General features: G+C 37.6%; 2 protein-coding genes across 2 annotated transcripts; both read left to right on the forward strand.

Annotated features, from left to right (window-relative positions):
• Positions 1-2,112: 2,112 nt before the first annotated feature.
• LOC103928446 (GPI ethanolamine phosphate transferase 1) lies at positions 2,113-7,880 on the forward strand. The gene is given in 19 exon segments (XM_048577887.1): positions 2,113-2,399; positions 2,402-2,446; positions 2,525-2,716; positions 2,807-2,962; positions 3,134-3,427; positions 3,557-3,768; positions 3,845-3,919; positions 4,071-4,137; positions 4,363-4,688; positions 4,901-5,134; positions 5,227-5,414; positions 5,812-5,950; positions 6,051-6,159; positions 6,349-6,451; positions 6,569-6,752; positions 6,886-6,984; positions 7,066-7,124; positions 7,249-7,354; positions 7,527-7,880. Coding segments are annotated over 19 exon segments (2,940 nt in total). The 5' UTR covers positions 2,113-2,212; the 3' UTR covers positions 7,692-7,880.
• Positions 7,881-9,256: 1,376 nt separating this feature from the next.
• LOC125474339 (senescence-associated carboxylesterase 101-like) lies at positions 9,257-12,921 on the forward strand. Its single transcript, XM_048577890.1, has 4 exons — positions 9,257-9,418; positions 10,389-10,743; positions 11,116-11,673; positions 11,893-12,921. The coding sequence occupies exons 1-4, from the start codon at positions 9,408-9,410 to the stop codon at positions 12,760-12,762; spliced, it is 1,794 nt and encodes a 597-aa protein (XP_048433847.1). The 5' UTR covers positions 9,257-9,407; the 3' UTR covers positions 12,763-12,921.
• The last annotated feature ends 6,550 nt before the right edge of the window (positions 12,922-19,471 follow it).

Here is a 19,471-nt window from a genome sequence, read left to right on the forward strand (position 1 = left end):
ACCACCATGAAGACTCCATGTTAGTCATCTCGGATTCAGTTTGCAGCAGCATTGCTGCTTCTTGCGGCAATTCGCCTATCATGGTCCGGTGAGCGGAAACCTTGCAAAGAACATAATCCCAAAAGATCAATATATATCACTCCCTGCAAAACCCCAAAATCAGAAAATTAGAAAAATAGAATCAGACTTTTTTTTTTTGCAGTTTAGAGGAATGAAAGCAGCTTCTCTTTTTCGCATCTTTTATGCAGTTTTTTCAGACGATTTCTCCTACTCTTGCCACTTCTTTGCCGATTTCACTTTGTTGTTAAAAAAGTATTCTCCAGTTTCCAATTGTATGCCAATCTGAGAAAGCATAGAAAATGAAAAATTCATGACAACTATTATCTATCGGGTACACTTCATTTATATGATAACTTTTATAGTTGCCTGCATTTAACAGTTTTTTTTTTTTTAATATGCAGAATGTTAGGATGAATTTTTTTGATCTTTTCTTTCGTTCACAAAACTTATGCAGATATGAAGCTGTTTTTTACAGTGCTCTGCCTCTTGTACTCATCTCTTGGATACTAGTTGAAAACACACTTATTTACTCAAGTAAGGTGAAAAAGTTGACTGAAAATTGAGAGTTGTGTGTGAAAGGTAAAAGAAGGTTAACGACACCCTTAACTAGAGCCTAGAGGTGACAAATCAACATGTTAGTTGTTAATGGGTACTTATTAAGACCAATTTAGTTTAGTTTCACCTTGCACTATGATCACCATTAACCCTACCTCTTTATCATGATGATATCAAATTAAACGGATCTTAACGGGTACTCATTAACAATCTAATATGTTACTAACAAGTGTATCATAATAAAGATAAACGAAAGGTTGACATGTCATATCGTCTTCTCTCATAAGCTCGATGGTCATAAAATAGAGTATAGACATGTATTATACCAAAAGTGACATTATTACACTACGCGACAATGTGACATTCAAACTAAAAAATATTCATTACTCTCAACTTTAAAGAACACTTAGCTACACTCAATATGCATCGTGACATGGATAGTGCTATTTAAACACTTATTTTTACTTTTTACATACCCTAGTTAAATTTTGGTCATTAATTTTTTTCAATTCATTCGATCCGACGATTGAAAATTAAGAAGAGTGTGTGAAAAGTAAAAATAAGTATGTGGATAGCACTACCCTGTGACAATAACTAAAATTAAAATTTTTCACATTGCAATGCATAATTGGTCTTTTTAATGCACTTAGATAACTTTAGGGTTTAGGTAAGATTAAATTAACCATAACATGAGGTAATAATGGATTACTCATCCACTTAACTTGTCAATTATACGACTAATCTAATACTTTAATTAATTACATGTACAGTCTAAAGCTGAAATCCAATAGTTATCTAAGTGCCAAAAATAAAAGCTGAAATCCAAAAATAAAAGCTGAAAAATGAAAATATATGCTTTCAAATAAAGCTCTCAACAAACAAAAGATGTGACTTCTGCCAATTGAACATATGATGTTTCACCCTTTTGTATTAAATTTTCTGGTTTCCAAATTATGGTAGTTTAGAAATTGGTTTGTAGCAGATCAATTGTGCCGCAAAAGACAACGGCAGAGGAGAATAAGGAGGCACTAATTCTCTCCTTCAATGTAGGGAAGCACAAGAAGTTAGCCAAAGTTAGGAAGTAGCTCAGCTGAAATTCCTCCCCAAACTTTCCTATTTTGACTAAATTAACTATAAAATCAAATTCTTCGTAATAATCCAAAATAAATAATAAGATGGTGTTATCCACACACTCGCTTTAACTTTTCACACAATATTTGTTATTTTTTTTTTCCTTTGATATTCTTCAATTCATTCGATTTAACGGCCGAAATTTAAGAAGAGGTGCGAGAGGTAAAAAAGAGTGTGCGGATAACACTATCCTAAATAATATTACACTACTGCGTGAGTTCAAACTCCATCGACTCTTTAATCTAATATCTAATCTAACAAATTTATCGTTTAACAAAAGATAAAAATTAATATTGCACATTCTGACCCTGAGCTTCTAGGCCTCGGCCCATTCAACAATATCATCTCCTAAAATATGGGCCCACAATATTTTCTTAAAGAAGTAAATACTGCAAGAAAGAGAAAAAAGGAGCGAAAGTGTTGAACGACGACTGTGACGATCAGGAAGAAAAGCGACGGAGTTAAAATGGCGGACGGCAGAGATGCGGCGGAAGGAAGCAACGCCAGAGCAAGCACGCGGAGAAGACGACGGACATGGCTGAAGAGAAAAGAGAAATGGCTGGTATCACTGGGCGTAGTTCTCCACGCCGTTTACATGCTCAGCATCTTTGATATCTACTTCAAGTCCCCCATTGTCCACGGCATGGATCTCGTCAGCCCCGCTTCTCCGCTCCCGCAAAGCGCCTCGTTTTGCTCGTCGGTACGTCCAATTTTCCCGGTAAAATTCCTCTGTCTTCTTATTCGAGTGTGCTATTAAGGGTTTGAGCTTGTGCTGCAGCTGATGGGCTGCGAGCCGACAAATTCTTCGAGTTGGATTCCGACGGGAACTTCAGAGCGCCGTTTTTGAGAAGTGTTATGAGAGAGAAAGGTCGGTGGGGAGTGTCGCACGCTCGTCCGCCAACGGAGTCGAGGCCTGGACATGTTGCTATCATTGCTGGGTTCTATGAGGATCCCAGTGCTGTTACGAAAGGTTGAATCTTTTTTCTTAATTTTTTTAATTTTTTCAGCATTTATACAGATGAAATTTGGCTTCCTGAAGAAACCGAATTCGTGTTTTCAGGGTGGAAAGCTAACCCTGTTGAATTCGATTCGGTTTTTAATCGAAGCCGGCATACTTTTTCTTATGGTAGTCCGGATATAGTTCCGATTTTCTGCGCTGCATTGCCTCACACCACCTGGAATAGTTACCCTCATGAATTTGAAGACTTTGCTACTGGTTTGATTTCAAACTTTCATCACATTGTTTCAGTTACAACTTGTTATCTCTGTTTTCGTTTTCAATTTACTGGATTGTTTTCAATCTTTCAGCACATTGCTACTAGTGAAGTTTAAATATTTGTAATTGTGTATGATGCTTTCTTTTATCAATTTGTATGTGTTAATGCAGATGCTTCCTTTCTGGATGAGTGGTCTTTCGATCAATTTCAGAGCCTTCTGAATCGGTCCAAAGAAGACCAGAAGTTGAAGGAGTTACTCTTACAGGATAATCTTGTTGTGTTTTTGCACTTACTTGGCTGTGATTCAAATGGTCATGCGCATAGGCCCTTTTCGTCCATATATCTCAATAATGTTGCGGTTGTTGACAGTATAGCTGAAAGGGTTTATAATCTTCTTGAAGACTATTACAAGGACAATCGTACTGCATACGTATTTACCGCTGATCATGGAATGCATGATAAAGGTTGGAATTAATTCGTTCACTTATATAGAAATTTTTTGCTCTTCTTTTCTCACTGATTTGTTATAAGTTTTTATCTTCATCATAAATTCCCCTTGTAACAGTTCTTACGTGTTATAATTTTACTGATAGGCAGCCATGGAGATGGACATCCTTCAAACACTGATACTCCCCTAGTTGTTTGGGGGGCAGGTGTTAAACATCCCAAGCCAGTCTCCAACCATTCTGATTGTAGTTTTCGTTTTGTTGATGATCATATGCATGATGCGCCAACACCTAAAGAATGGGGCCTTCATGGCGTTGAAAGGGTGGATGTTAATCAAGCTGATATTGCACCTCTCATGGTTGTACAGTTTTCTTTCCCGACTTTTTTTCCCTTTAAACTAATCACTCTTATTTGCTGATTGAGTTTTCTGGCAGTCAACTCTTCTCGGTTTGCCTGGTCCTGTAAACTCAGTTGGAAGTTTACCTCTTGATTACATAGACATGACAAAGGTATGGTCAACCAGTTTGATTGACGACTTTCGTTGTAAAGGATGTAAAATGTTATCACTTTTATCTTTGCCTGCATGTGCATATTTTATTCGATGAGTTTTCTGGTTAATTGGTAGACAGCTGAATTTTCTCTTTTTGTTTAATTTTCCAGGAAGATGAAGTTGAAGCTGTGGTTGCGAACTCAAAGCAAATTCTCAACCAGTTTCTTAGGAAGTCACGTATCCTTTTGTTATCTGATTATATATGTATACACACACATATATTTATGCGCTATAGATAACAACAAGGCATCACCTCCTTTAATCATAACATATCCAATTCGTTTAATGAAATAGCATATTAAGGTTAAAACTGTTGTTATATCTGACTCTACTGGAGTTTTGAGGAGCAAAAGGAGATAGACACTTCCTTTTTATTGATCTTGGATTTCTTGACAAAATTAGAAACAAAGGAGGCAAATTCATTATATTTTAAGCCTTTCAAACCACTGGCCGATTATTCCTCCCTATTGGATCAGATTGAGGATCTAATATCTAATAGAGACTATGAAGCTGCGAAGAAGCTGTCTGAAGATCTCAGGGATTTGGCTTTGAAAGGACTTCACTATTTCCAAACTTACGATTGGCTGATGCTCATGACAGTAATAATTCTTGGGTATATCGGTTGGATGACCTATATTCTTCTCCATGTGTTGCAATCTTATACTTCATTGGCAGGGTATATGTTTAGAATGGAGCAAGCAGATCACCGGACAGATAATACCAGAAAAGTAATGTTTGTGTAAGCTTGACCTCTTGTAAGCTTTGATAGTGATTTCTAAATTGAAGGACGGAATTCTCCAAAAACCTATGTTTTTTGTTAAAAAAAAAAAAAAAAGAAACTAAAAGATGTTTGTGAATATATTATATATGAAATTCGAACATCTAGAAGTGTTAATATTCACCCTGCAATGTAACCCATAAATCTCATTATTTTCTGTAGGTACAACTTTGTGGATGCCTTTTTCTGGGACTACTTAGTATAGTACTGTTTATGGAGCGTTCTCCTCCTCTTTACCACGCATACACGTCAATGACAGTATTTCTGTGGACACAAATATTTAGTGAATATCGGTTCATCAAAGCATTATGGAAAGATTTATATGGAAGAAGAATCAATTACTTTGTGAAAATTCTAGCCACTGGTGCTTTCTCAGTATTCATTCTTGAATTCCTGGTATTGAATCAGAACTGTAATTTTTCACACTGCAAGCCATGGGATTATTGTACTCTACAATCCTGAACAGCGTCTTTTGGTGTTTGCTGCAGGTTAATAGCTTTACTGAGAGGAAGCTATACACTTGGTGTTTCCTAGTTTCCGGAGTCATATCCTTTCTCTATCTCTTAAAATCGATTCCATGGAGATCTGGCATACCAATCTTTGTTTGTGCTGCATGTTGGTTCTTGTCTGTATTTACTTTGATGCCAGCAGAAATTCCTGATAATAATCGTCTAGTGTAAGTCATCTTAATTCCTGAATGTTTCTTTCTGGTGTGTGCGTGTGTTGGGGCGGGGGTTAATTCTTCAAACAGTTATACTTCATTGTAAATGTAAGGAACTTCAGAATTGTTAGCACAATCTCTAATTCAACCAATACCTTTATTGTGCTCACATCTTTTTATGGGAAGGCTGGGCTTTGTTGAGATTTCCTTCTTTCTAGGAGGGTAAACCTGATATGTGTTCAAAGCACAAACCCAGCACCTGCCAATATTACTATTTGCAAGAATTCAAATCAGCCTTGATAATTGTGTTTGTTATGTTTGTGTAAAATTAAGAAATGAATTGAATGCACATTTGATTAATCAATAAAGATTAAGCTAATTATGAAGCTTTTGTGACGAATCATGTTTGCAGGATTTGGAGTGGAGTTATGATTATTATGATCGGAGTAGCTGCCAGACTGCTAGATCTGCGCACTGAAGGAAAGTATTGGCTAAGTATCTGTAATCATGACAATAAGAAACCTAAATTTCCCATGCTCTTCCAGTTACAGGTGCTTAACCTATCTCTGTCCTTGGTTGGTTTGGAAAGAATATAAAGTAACTTAACAAGTCTGGAGATAAATTTTAGATTTTTGGACCTTTGTGATTTAGGCTCTTTTGGTTGGATTGTCATCCATAATGGTGTCGATATCAACCTCTCATAGAACAGAGAAGCAGGAACTACTCGCTGTGCACCAGATCATAAATTGGTCCATCGCTGGTATGCGTTTTAACTCTTCCCTATTAGGTTAATATTTATACTTCTATTTGGGCCCTTTTACATATCCGGCTTGTAAGTTATTTTCTCTTTATAATCAGTATGTCAGTTGACAGGTATTTAATGCCTGAAAAGTTTATAACTGCAAATTACATGTCTATTTATATTGATCTTTATTTTGTCGGGTCATAGGTTTCTCGATGATACTTCCATTATTTTCAGCAAATGGTCTCTTGTCCCGGCTTACTTCCATATTTCTCGGTTTTGCTCCCACATTTCTTCTATTATCTATCGGGTACAGTCCATTCATATGATGACTTTTATAGTTGCCTTCATTTAGCAGTTTTTTTTAATATGCATAATGTTAGGATGATTTTTTTGATCTTTTCCTTCATTCTCAAAACATATGCAGATATGAAGCTGTTTTCTACGGTGCTCTCTCCCTTGTACTCATCTCTTGGATACTAGTTGAAAACACACTTATTTACTCAAGCAAGGTGAAAAGGTTGTCAAGTTCCTTTAGCGATATGGAGGATAATGTCATACTTGATGGTAGATACTTACAGCTGTCTGACGTGAGAATTCCGTTAATCTTTGTAAGTCCTTTCTCTTTTCTTTTTGGAAAATATTTATCTGATTGTTGGAGAAATTTAATGATATACATTGCCCAGTCTTTTTGATAATTTAACTGCTCATCATGGTACTCTCGGGTGTTTTTTGTGGTTTTAGATGGTTTTATTCAACGTTGCTTTCTTTGGAACGGGAAACTTTGCAAGTATTGCAAGTTTTGAGATTTCATCAGTGTATCGGTTCATTACTGTCTTCAGTGTAAGTGAAGGTTGAACTTTCCTGAGTATTTATCAGATTAGTCGCAACTACTTACCTGATATTATTTGCTTCTAATTGCAGCCATTTCTCATGGCCGCCTTACTTATCTTCAAGTTATTCATTCCATTCCTGCTAGTCATGTAAGTACAGTTACAATTTTGTGTGTGATGCGTGGTTGCAAGCTGTTGAAACGTCCTTCTTTTAAGCCATAAGAAATTGTAAGCAACTGGGTTCTCATATAATTTGTGTTCAACCGACTTGCAGATGTGTATTCAGTGCAATAACAAAGCTAAACCGACTTCCACGGTTGGCATGCTATTTTCTCGTTATACTATTTTCAGACGTAATGACCATGCATTTTTTCTTCCTGGTAAGTTACTATACTCTTCAGATTTTGCACCTGTCTCTTGCAACAATACGAGAGTACCCAATAAAGTAACCACACCATACATACTACACGTGCATGGACGAATGCTTCTTATCACACAGCATCAGAACAATCGTTTCTAGCAAAACCTACTGACAGTTTTTATTGTTATTAGGTCCGGAATACAGGAAGCTGGATGGAAATTGGTAACAGCATCAGCCACTTCGGAATCATGAGTGCTCAGGTTGTCTTTGTGCTTTTGCTCTTTGCTCTCACGAACATATACACGAAAGATATCGACATTGGTTCAGTGGACCGCTCCTCTCGGAAAGCAATGTAGGTCGTGTTAAATTGGGACTTTGGGCATCAAAATAAGTCACCAGTGTTCAGGAAAAGCGAGCATTAACGCTGCCAAGGCACACCTCTTGCGGTCTTCTGCATTTTTTTGCCCTTTATTCCTACAACTGCTGATTGCTTGTACAAAGTTCGACTGAAATTTAATGGGAGTCAGAGCAATGGGATTTTCCAAGTGTTCCCCAAAGATGGCACGGAAAATTTTTAGGTGTAGTACACCAAAAAAATTTGGTGTACCCTCACTCATTAGAATTTTTTTGGTGTACAAAAAGTGAGGGTGCACCAAATTTTTTTGGTGTACCCTCACCATTATGAGTGAGGGTACACCAAATTTTTTTGGTGTACCGGGTACACCGAAAAATTGCTCAGATGGCACAACGTTCGATTGAAATTTTGGCACTCTTCTCACATGTCTTGATTAGTTGATACGATTTAGCCAGTTATCCTATTTAGATGTTCATTGATCAATTTTGAAACTAAATTTAACAAGTACAAACTCCTTTTTTGGCTGTCTGAAATATTTGATCGATCATAGATTAAATGTTACTATCTTCCATCTTGAAACAATAAAAGTCGGTCCTCTTGGAAGAAATTCTTGGCTGCGAACGATCAAACCTCATGGCTGTCTAAGAGCCATCTTTAATCGGAGTCCCATCACTAATTTTGAAGACTCATTTACGAACTTAAAGGGAATATATTTGTTCCTAAAAGAAAATTAGTTCCAACAGAAGTGTCTTTATAATATAATCTTTAAATTTAGGGACTACAAGTTAAAAAATCATTGTTAATTTCACAGCGGTTGATCTAAATTGTAAAAAAAAAAAACAAAATAACCCAAAAATACTTTCGTAACTCTTGTTTTCTCATCAACAGATGAGAAAAGTAACGGCATCTGCCCCATTGGAAGCTGGTATTCTAGAATCCCATCACGTGCTGGGAACTTCACCTAAAAAAGTTGGGATTCCAACATAAAACCAAGGATAATGCTATCGACATACACATCCCTACGCAATCCTTAATTGTAAGGTAATTTTTGGGGTCTTCGGGCAGTCCCCTATATTGGAGATGCTCTAATTGCACACACAAAACACCCATTCTTGCCGATGGTCCCACCCTGCGCCCCTTGCGCGCGTGCGCGCGTCCGAACTCAAGGATTACCCCTTGTAGAAGCAAAGAAAAGAAAAAGACGACCATATTGTATTGCTGGGAGGTGAACTCAGAAAAAGACGACCATCGGTCAACGGCCATACCCGAGCCCTCATATTCACTCGTTAGATTCCTTTGTAAATTTCTTTGCATCCTTCCTCGAATGTTCAGTAGTTAAACTCAGTAATGTATTAACCTGCACCGGAATGTTCAGTAGTTAAACTCAGTAATGCAAGTGGGAATAATCTACCTGAATTTTAACACGTAAACGTACAAAAGAAGCCGAGGAAAAGCATCGATACAAAGGTCTAGGGCCCTCCCTTTTCCTCCGAGAAGCTTTCAGGAACAAGCTGCGTTGACGACGACCTACACTTTGCTGTGCATTTCGACTTGGTGAGAAGTTTCGTCGTGGGGCCTTTTGAATGGTGGGAGAAAGAAGTCCATAATATTAATAATAACGATAGGATTAATTATTCTATAAAAGCAGAGACAGGACCATTCTGGTATCCAGTTTTCTCCATCTACCGTGTGTTTGAAGCAGATCAAAAGCTTGAAGATGAACGACCAGTAAGTAAACTTCGACTTCAAACTCCTCCGATCCTTGTTTTTCTTTGAATCCTTTGCCAAGATTCTTCTTGTGTTATCTTGATTAAGCGGAAAATGGTCTGGAATTGCTAAAAGTGTGTTTTTTCAACAATCAAAAGTTCTTATGGTTGAATCTGGCAAAAAAAAAAAACACTTGCAAAACGCTTTTAGATAGACGGTATAAGCTCTTTTCGGAGAAGCATGTGCTATGTCCGCCTTCTACAAGCACTTCTATATTTTCAAGTGCTTTTTCGAAGAGCACTTGAGTATTTAATAAACATTGCTATATGTTCATGGTAAAAGATAAGTGCTTTTGAGTAAAGTGAATCTTACGAAATACAACAGCTTAATAATCGTCCTTATAGTTTACCAAAGTGCAATTTCAATCTTACAAATATTTTGCTAAGTGGCTACGTTAGAAATAGGTAGTATTATCCACGCACTTATTTTTACTTGTCATGCACCTCTTAATTTTTGGATTGTCAGATCAAATGAAGTGAGGAAGACCCATGAACAATAATTAACAAGGGTGTGTGAGAGGTGAAAATGGGTTGGGGAAGAACACTTTGCTAGAAATATGACGAAATGTCTTTAGAAAACTAGCTTGTTTGAAATATTTTTTAAACCAATTCTTAGTAAAAATGTAAGTAAAGTTTGGAAAAGCACTTGCAGTGCTTCCTTGTAAAAAGCACATAATTAGTGTTTTTTGAAGAAAGCACTTCAAATACTTCTTGTAAGTGGTTTTGGAATCTAAAACTATTTTCTTTAAAAACGCTTTCAATTATTTTAAAAGCAATTCCAAACTACATGTAATTAAAAATACTTTTGGTGGTTAGACTGATATTTTTAGCTATTTCAACATAAGTTTCAAGCATGTTTGTTATTATAGTTGGATGCTATTTGCTTACACCCTCCATTTAACTTTGCTTCAAATTTTTGTTGGTGATGACAGAATTAGCAGTGCTGGGCTTGAACTAGCAAATGTGCTGGTGACTTCTCCTCCCCTGCACCAGTCATGGGACGCGGTTCAGAAGCAAAAGCTCCAGACAGCTGCTGATCCGAATGCAAAAATGGCCTTATACATTAGTGAAACCAAGCACTCAAACACCATCATCATATCTTTTCTTACTTCACCCGTCACGCTTCACGATCAACAGCCGATGGTTTCGTCGTTGACTCTCAAGGACAAAGGTTTTTCTCTCTTTGAGTTTTTGTGCAGCAAAAACGCCCCAAGTTTCTCTGTCAATGAATTGGCAATCGAATTCTTCAAATTTAACCACAAAAACCTCGATAATTTGCGGAAAGAGGTGCGTATTATTGTCTCTCTGATAACTGATAATGTTTAACGGCTTTGACGACTCTTAATGTTAGTGAGAAACAGTTAAAAATCATATTTATATTGCTAGATTACTTTTCACTTAATTAGTTTGGCTTCTTTGACAAACTGTTAATGTTCACGAAAAACGCTTACAAATCCCTCATTTATAGAGTTATGAGAGCCGGATATATTAACAATGGAGTCCTTTCTTTGTTTGTTTCAAAACCGAGTTTAAGTGTGTTTTTTTATTTATTTATTTATTTTTTTTAACTATGAATGTAGTTTGAGGAACTTAATTGTAAAGACGTCTCCGAATTGATTATATGTTCAGTAATTGACTAACTTTTATGTAATATTTCAGCTGGTAGAAAGCAGCAAATCCTCACGGATAGTTATCACTGGACATTCTTTTGGAGGTGCTGTGGCTACCCTTTTCACCTTATGGCTGCTACAAAGCCTTGACTTGTCGAAAGCGAAACGCCCACTTTGCATCACTTTCGGTTCACCCTTGATCGGTGACCAACAACTCCGAAAATGTGTGTTGGAATTCTCAACATGGAGTTCTTGCTTCTTGAATGTAGCCTCCATCAATGATCCTGTACCTAAAATCTTCCTAACTTCGCAAGGGAGTGGTTATAAGCCTTTCGGAACATTCCTACTGTGCTCCTCTTCGGGTGGTTCTTGCCTTGAGGACGCTGATGCCATTTTGCAACTATTGGTGGAAACCAGCTCTCAATGTGTTCAAAATCCAGCTCCGAATTCAGGGACTCAGTTCTTTGAATACGGAAAGATTTTGAATGATCTCAAGACTAAGGCATTGTTTAGAGATGTCTTTGAGTTGGTTGAAGAGGATAGAGTTCCACTTAAAGCTGGAATTAAAACACAGTTGGCAGCAATATTAGGAGTTCTCAGCTCACAGGTATCAAACTTTCAACAGAAATATCTGATTTGATGATGATTTAGGGAAATGGTTTCCGCACAAACCTGTTTATTTCCATCTCTTGATTCTTCTTTGATTTATTTAATCCAAAGACTAGAAATAAACACGGGTGTGCAATGGGAGAATATGAGTCTGCGGAAATTACCTCCCATGTTTACTTCTAGCTACTAACTTTTCTCTCAACTCCTTTTGTAAAAGTCACTGCAGCAGCAAGAACCCAACATAGAATTCGAAAGTCTGATGAAAAAGATGGTCAATCACGAACGTAAACTAGTGAACCAGAAGACGAAGGTTTATAGTTCTTCCTTGAAATTGAATGAGATTAAAATGTACATGGCCTACATGGAATGGTACAAGAAGGAGTCCAAAGGCATGGGAATTGGATACTATGACAAGTACAGAAACAAGTGTTTCCCGAGTGACATTAAGGCCGAAGAGTACAAGAAGAAGCTCTCAATTTATTGGGATGACACGGTTACAGAAGCTGAGAGCAAGCCCCAGAAAGAAGGAGCCGCAATGCGTATCCGTTTTCTTTATGCTGGAACGAATTACAGAAGGATGATCGAACCGCTTCACATCACTGAGTACTACAAGGAAGGTAGAAAAAATTACAAAGAGGAAAGGCCTCGACATTTCGTTCTTTTGGAGCAATGGTTCAATGAAGAGGAGAAAAAGAAGAAGGAAAAGAGAGAGAGGGAAGAAAGGGAGAACCCGCAACTGCGCAGCGCAAGCAAGTCCAACTCAAAAGCGAAAAGTGTGGCTACTAGTCTGAACGATGATTCTTGTTTTTGGGTGCACGTCGAGGAAGCCCTTATCTTGTGCGACGAACTAGCAAGTAATCCAGATGCCAAGCTAAAGCTGATCGAATTTGAGCGTTACGTGCTGGATACGCTCGAGAATTTTGCAGTGACACCTGATATTTTCTTGGCGCAGAGCAGCTTCATGCGATGGTGGAACAAGTATGAAGAGATTGTGGGAAGCAGCTACTCCTCAGAACTCACAGATGTCATGAGGCATTGCACTTATCTCAAGTATGCGAATGGGGTCTCGGTTCTTACTGGTCTATAAGCCAAGATAATAAAGTTTTAAGCAAGCAATTAAATCAGACAAAGCAAGATTAGTTTTGCTGTATCGCTCATGATCTTCACAGAGAGACGGGCAGTACTTGCAGGACTTGTTGGTGCTACTACGTTTGAATATTTTTGTTTGTGGTTTCTTTTTGTATTGGGCTCTAGCATCCAGCTCTCTTGTAAGAAAAATAATGTGTGGGGGTATTGTTTCAATTACGTTGTAATTTCCACTTCATTTGATTTTACTTAGTGTGAGTGCTACCTAATCAGTATTTATAATAAATTGAGATTTACGTTCGTCGTAGTTTGCGTTGTCTTAATCTTCATATCAACTTATAAAGTACAAAAGCTTAATCTAGTAAATACATATTTTAGCTAAGTGACTAAGTGTGGAACTGGGATTCAAAGCTAAAGTAGAAATACTTACGTATCCCATAGTGTATACCTTCTGAAGCTTTTTCACATAGCACGCAACGTGTGATTAAGGAACAAAATGGTATACACCTCGAGATAGGTAAGTCCATCTCCTAGTAAATTAGCTTGATGTAATGTAGTCAGGTGATGCATAAGAAACGAAGAAAGGAGTGTACAGCCTAGGACACAGTATGTATATATTTTACAACTACATGTATGTATGCTCTGGGTGAGGCATGCCCTTAGGGGAGGGATCTCCATTTTTTTCAAAAAATAGGAATTAGTTGTGAGACTCACTCAACATCGAACTTCAACGATCCGAATCGTCTATTTTGTAAATTTTAATTTATAGATCATTCTTGCAAAAATTCAAGTTCGAAACTATTTACCAATTTAATTATCATGATAAAATTTCAATATTTCATTACAACAAAGCATTTGTCAATTTCTTTACAATTCGAGTCGTTAAAATTTGATATAGTGTCCTTTCCTTAAAATAAGGTAGTGATTTAGATAGACACTTTCAATTTGCCATGCAAATATTAGGAGAGTAGAGTAGAGTGTAGACATGAGAAGAAAACCCAGCTTAGATATCGGACCCACATGCAAATGCAGTTGTCATCAATCTCAACAATTTTCAACAAACCCTTTTGTTTTGGTTCAAACAGTTTCCCACTTTCGTTTCTTCCGGTCCTACTGCAATTGTCCTTTCGTGCTTTCTGCTCGGAGGGCAAGGAGCAGTTTTTACTCTTTACTTTATAAGTTTAACTGCCCATTAAAAAATTATTTTTTTGAAAACTAAAGTTGGTTTCAGAATTTTCTTTTCAATTTTTGGCTTTCAAACGAATCTTATGATGTTTATACAGGCAAAATACATTAACGTGTGCATGAACAAAGAGGAGCACGTCTAAACCGAGAAAAACTCTAAATTTTTGTATGTGATTCAATATCCTAATGAATGAAGTGTTAGGTTTCCATCTATGCTTCCCGGGTTCGAAATCCTCCCATTTTTTAAATTATTGTAATAATTTGAACATCCCCTAATAATATGGTACGAATTTATCGCTATCGTAATATTTCAATCAAACAAAACAATGACATATGTACATTTTTCAATACGTGACATTGTACAGTTAAATTGATCAAGGTGCTATGTGGAAGAGGATCATCTCCGAATCCATTTTGTGGGAATCATAGGGATTCCCACATCATAGTCGTTCATCGTACATCGTGCGGTTAGTTTTCGTTAGGTACTATTTATGTTTAATTTTAAATAAAAAAAATCAAATAATTTCTAACCGCACACGATGAATGACTAAGATGTGAGGATCTTTAGGATCCGTATATAATCCAAATCCCTACTACGTGACGATAAAACCGTTCTATATAAATTGCTCTTTAAAATTAACTTGACATCGTCCTTTTTTAAGTCGGGTGCAACACACAATTAGCCCCTGGATTCGAAAATACAACTGGATCACCGTCATTTATACGATTCAATGGAACGCTAGTCCAAATTGGAGTGGGGCCCATTTCCTTTCCAATAAAACAACCATGTTGATGTTTGATTGTTGGATTGGCGACACTGATGAGCTTTCAGCGCGCAGTGTAGCTTTAATGTTGCATGATCCATCACGCGACGGACAATATACACGCCAGATACAACGTTGCAACTTTTAACCTTTCTCCCCAGTATCCACCTAATTATCTCAACCTCCATTTTATGACAATTTAATATCTACAATCTTTTGCTGATAGTTAGGGGGTTTTCTTAACTAAGCTGTCTGTGTGTAATACCCTGTATTTTAAAAAAAAAATGGTTATATATACATATGTATGTATGTGCGAAGTTATTTTTATGTAATAATTTTATTGGATTCTTTATATACGCTATGAGAACAAAAAAAAAACTCGTATTTTTAGCATGTAAGTTAGTAGAGATTCTTTCACTACAAGAATATATCTAAGCCTAGCTAGTACTTTTAAACTCAAATTTCTCCAACTAAAGAGGTTTCTAGTGTTTGCCATCCTCATTGTAGTTTTGTAATTTTGTACATAACTTAAGATTATTTGAATAGTTTTTGGTCGATTCATTTTTCTCCAAATGGTAAGGTGGAAGTTGGTAATTATTATTAGGGTGTGGAGGTGGGAAGTCTATAGCTTATACGTGTGGCTAAGTGTTGAGTTTGGTTTGACATTCTTACCGATTAAGAGTGAGTTGGCAAGTTGAGTTAATGTAGTGTGATGATTCATTCCCCAAGTTTGGAGAGGTGTGAGTCTATATAGGGTCATAGGCTATGTACGTGTATCTATTAGCGTGCAGGTGGCATTGCGTTGTGACTTATAGAGGTGCTTACTCACTGGCCTACTGAAGGTTCAATCATTTGATTATATTCATCCTGTTGAAACTTACTCTTTGATCAAACCAAACCAATAACAGGAAAACATGAACAACGGAAGCACACCTTTTGATTGAATAAAGGAATACAAGAAAACTCACAGATACAAATAGTTTTCTTGTCACATAAGTCTCTCACACACTATATCCACACTTTTGTACCCTAACGTTAAGGACCCTTTTATACTAACTCAAAAACCTAATCCTAAACTGAGTTGGAATCCTAAACCTATCTGAAACTTGCGTCCAAGTTTCCCATACCTATTACAATTAGAACTCCCACACCAGTTAGGAACCCTTCTCGGATTCTATACCAACTTCTAACAAACTCCACCTTGGTAAGAACTCCGCCTCGAGACTTCTTCTGCTTCCATCGCTCCACCATTTTCAAGTATCAAACCTGTCTTACATGCACCAAACCCAGACAATGACTGAATTTTGATGCACCAACCACCTTTGTTAACATATCTGCAGGATTATCAGCTGAAGCAATTTTCTTTACAAGAATCTCGCCTTCAGCTATAATCTCCCGAACAAAATGATATCTTACATCTATATGTTTGGTTCTTGCATGATGCACTTGATACTTCGCCAAGTAAATAGCACTTTGACTATCACAATGCACATCTATCTTGCGCTGTTTAACTCCCAAATCTGCTATTAATCCCAGTGTCCAAATAGCTTCCTTAATTGCTTCTGCCATTGCCATATATTCAGCTTCTGTAGTTGATAAAGCAACAGTTGGTTGTAGAATTGATCTCCAACATATAGGACCATTCGCCATGGTAAACACATATCCTGTGGTAGATCTTCTTTTGTCTAAGTCACTAGCAAAATCAGAATCTACATATCCAATAGAGAACTTCTCGATTCCTTTATCATTCCGCTCAAAACAAATTCCCGTGCTCCTTGTTCCATGCAAATATCGCAGTATCCATCGAGCAGCTTCCCAATGCATTTTTCCAGGATTATGCATAAATCTACTTACTAATCCAACTGCATGAGCAATATCAGGTCGAGTACACACCATGGCATACATCAACCCTCCAACCAAACTAGAATAAGGAATGTCCTTCATCTTAGTCCTTTCTTCATCAGACTTAGGGCATAACTGCGTGCTCATCTTGAAGTGAGAGGCCAGAGGTGTACTTACAGGTTTGGTTTCATCACGGATGCCAAACTTGTGTAGCAATTTTTCCACATACTGTTTCTGTGATAAACACACCAGCCCTTTCTTTCTATCCCGTGTGATTTCCATCCCCAAAATTTTCTTTGCTTCGCCAAGGTCTTTCATCTCAAACTCATTTTGCATCTGAGTTTTGAGTTTTGAGATTTCTGTTTGATCACTAGAGGCAATGAGCATATCATCTACATAAATCAGTAAATATACATATGTACCTTCCCTTGTTTTCTTGTGATATACACAGTGATCGTATTGGCTCCTAGTGTAGCCAAAATCCTTCATAACCTTGTCGAACCTCAAGTACCATTGCCTCGGTGATTGCTTCAAACCATATAGAGATTTGTTGAGCTTGCATACTAGATTCTCCTTTCCTTTCTCTTCATATCCTTCTGGTTGACATATGTAAATTTCTTCAGACAAATTTCCATGCAGAAACGCAGTTTTTACGTCCAATTGTACTAATTCGAGATCGAACTGTGCCACCAGTGCTAGGAGGATTCGAATGGATGAATGTTTCACCACGGGAGAGAAGATTTCATTGTAATCTATTCCCTCTTTCTGAGCGTAGCCTTTTGCTACTAATCTGGCTTTAAACCTTACTGAACTTGCATTATTTATTCCATCTTTCTTTGCATACACCCATTTGCATCCAATGGCCTTTCTTCCCTTAGGTAGCTCCACCAGATCCCAAGTTTTGTTCTTCTTTAGTGACAACATCTCATCATCTCATCATCCATAGCTTCATGCCAATTTTTAGCTTCTTTACTCCTTGATGCTTCTGTGAAATCTGTAGGGATGTCTACTTCGATTACTGGCAATGCGTAGGCTATACAGGAGACGCAATCTTTGAATTTAGCAGGAAGCCCAACCTCTCTTTTTCCTTTTCTCTTGGCGATACAATCTTCTTGATCTGGTACATCATTAATCATACTGTCATCTTCTTGCTTTTCTTCTTGATCGACACTGATTTGACCCTCATTGTCGTGTTTGTCTTCATCTCTTGAATGTTCAGTTTGTTCTTTTGCTAGCTCCACCTCTTGCACAATCTTTCGATCTTCTCTTAGTTGCATATGGGTTTCATTAAACGTCACATTTCTGCTTATTACAACCTTCTTGAGTTCTGTACTCCACAATCTGAATCCCTTGACGCCACTGTTAAACCCTAGAAAGATAGCCTTCCTTGCTCTCGGGTCTAATTTATTTTCTTTCACATGGTAATACGCATCACACCCGAATACCCTTAGTCTGTCATAATCTTGAGCAATTTGTCCTGACCATACTTCCATTGGAGTCTTTCCGTTTAAGGCTGAAGAAGGAAGACGATTTAGAATGTGACATGCATAACTCAATGCTTCTGCCCAAAAACGTTTATGCAGTTTTGCTTGTGACAGCATACATCTGACCTTTTCTAACAGTGTTCGATTCAACCGTTCTGCAATTCCATTCTGCTGAGGAGTTTCTCTAACACTGAAATGTCGTGTTATACCTTCCTTTTTGCAGGTTTCAAAGAAGGGATCAGACGTATACTCTCCCCCATTATCACTTCTTAAGACTTTCAATTTTTTTCCAGTCTTCATTTCGACTGTGTTTTTCCATTCTAAGAAAATATCCAGCACCTCATGTTTGTGCTTCATCATATAAATCCATGCTCTTCGTGAATAATCATCAATGAAGGATACGAACCATCTCTTTCCTCCTAGGGATTCATTCTTCGCAGGCCCCCAGACATCTGAGTGTACATAATCTAGGATTCCCTCCGTTTGATGTATTGCCGTGCCAAAACTTACTTTGGTTTGTTTGCCAAGGATGCAATGTTCACAAAAATCGATCTTCCCACTTTTGGCTCCCTCTAGGACCCCTTGTTTAATCAATCCGTGCAATGCCTTGTTTCCCACGTGCCCTAGCCTCATATGCCATAGACAAGATGTATCAGATTGATCACTTGCTGCTACCATAGCCATCAGAGATTCAATAGTGGTGCCTTCTAACAAATAAAGCAAACCCCTTCTTGGCGCTTTCATTATCACCAATGCTCCTCTTGCAACCTTCAATGTTTGTTTTTCTGAGTAGAATTTACAACCTTGATCTTCAAGAGTTCCAAGCGAGATTAAATTCTTCTTAAGATTTGGGACATATCTCACCCCTTGTAGCTCTCGGACTACACCATCATGGTGTCTGATTTTAACACTACCAATTCCTTTCGTTGCACATGGATTATCATCCCCCATATATACCATTCCAGTGAGGGTCTTGAACGAAGAAAACCAATGACGTTGAGAGGTTATATGATGCGTGCATCCAGTATCAAGCACCCAGTGATTCATATAATTTATTCCGTCTGATGCAGTTAGGGCACAGACGAAATCTTCATTGTTAGCCTCGACAATGTTTGCCTCTGAGTCTTCATATTTCTTCTCTTTGTTCTTGGCTTTGATTTTGGGACAATCCTTTTTCCAGTGCCCTTTCTCATGACAGAAGGCGCACTCATCTTTATCGAGAAACTTTCTGTTGCTTGAGGCACCTCTCGAACGAGACTTGCCTTTCTTCTTAGTTGCTGGTTTTCTTTCCTTTGATCTTCCTCTTACCATTAGTGCTTCGGAATTGTTTCTCTCTTGTCTGTCTAAATTGCGGACTTCATGATTCATCACTGCGCTTGAGATTTCATCAAACTTAAGAGTTTCTCTACCATAAATCCATGTCGTAACAAACGAC

Source organism: the organism of the source record quoted next, unplaced genomic scaffold (assembly GCF_019419815.1).
Source record: "Pyrus x bretschneideri cultivar Hongxiangsu unplaced genomic scaffold, Pyrus_bretschneideri_v1 Contig12, whole genome shotgun sequence".
In the NCBI taxonomy this organism is placed as follows: Eukaryota; Viridiplantae; Streptophyta; class Magnoliopsida; order Rosales; family Rosaceae; genus Pyrus; species Pyrus x bretschneideri.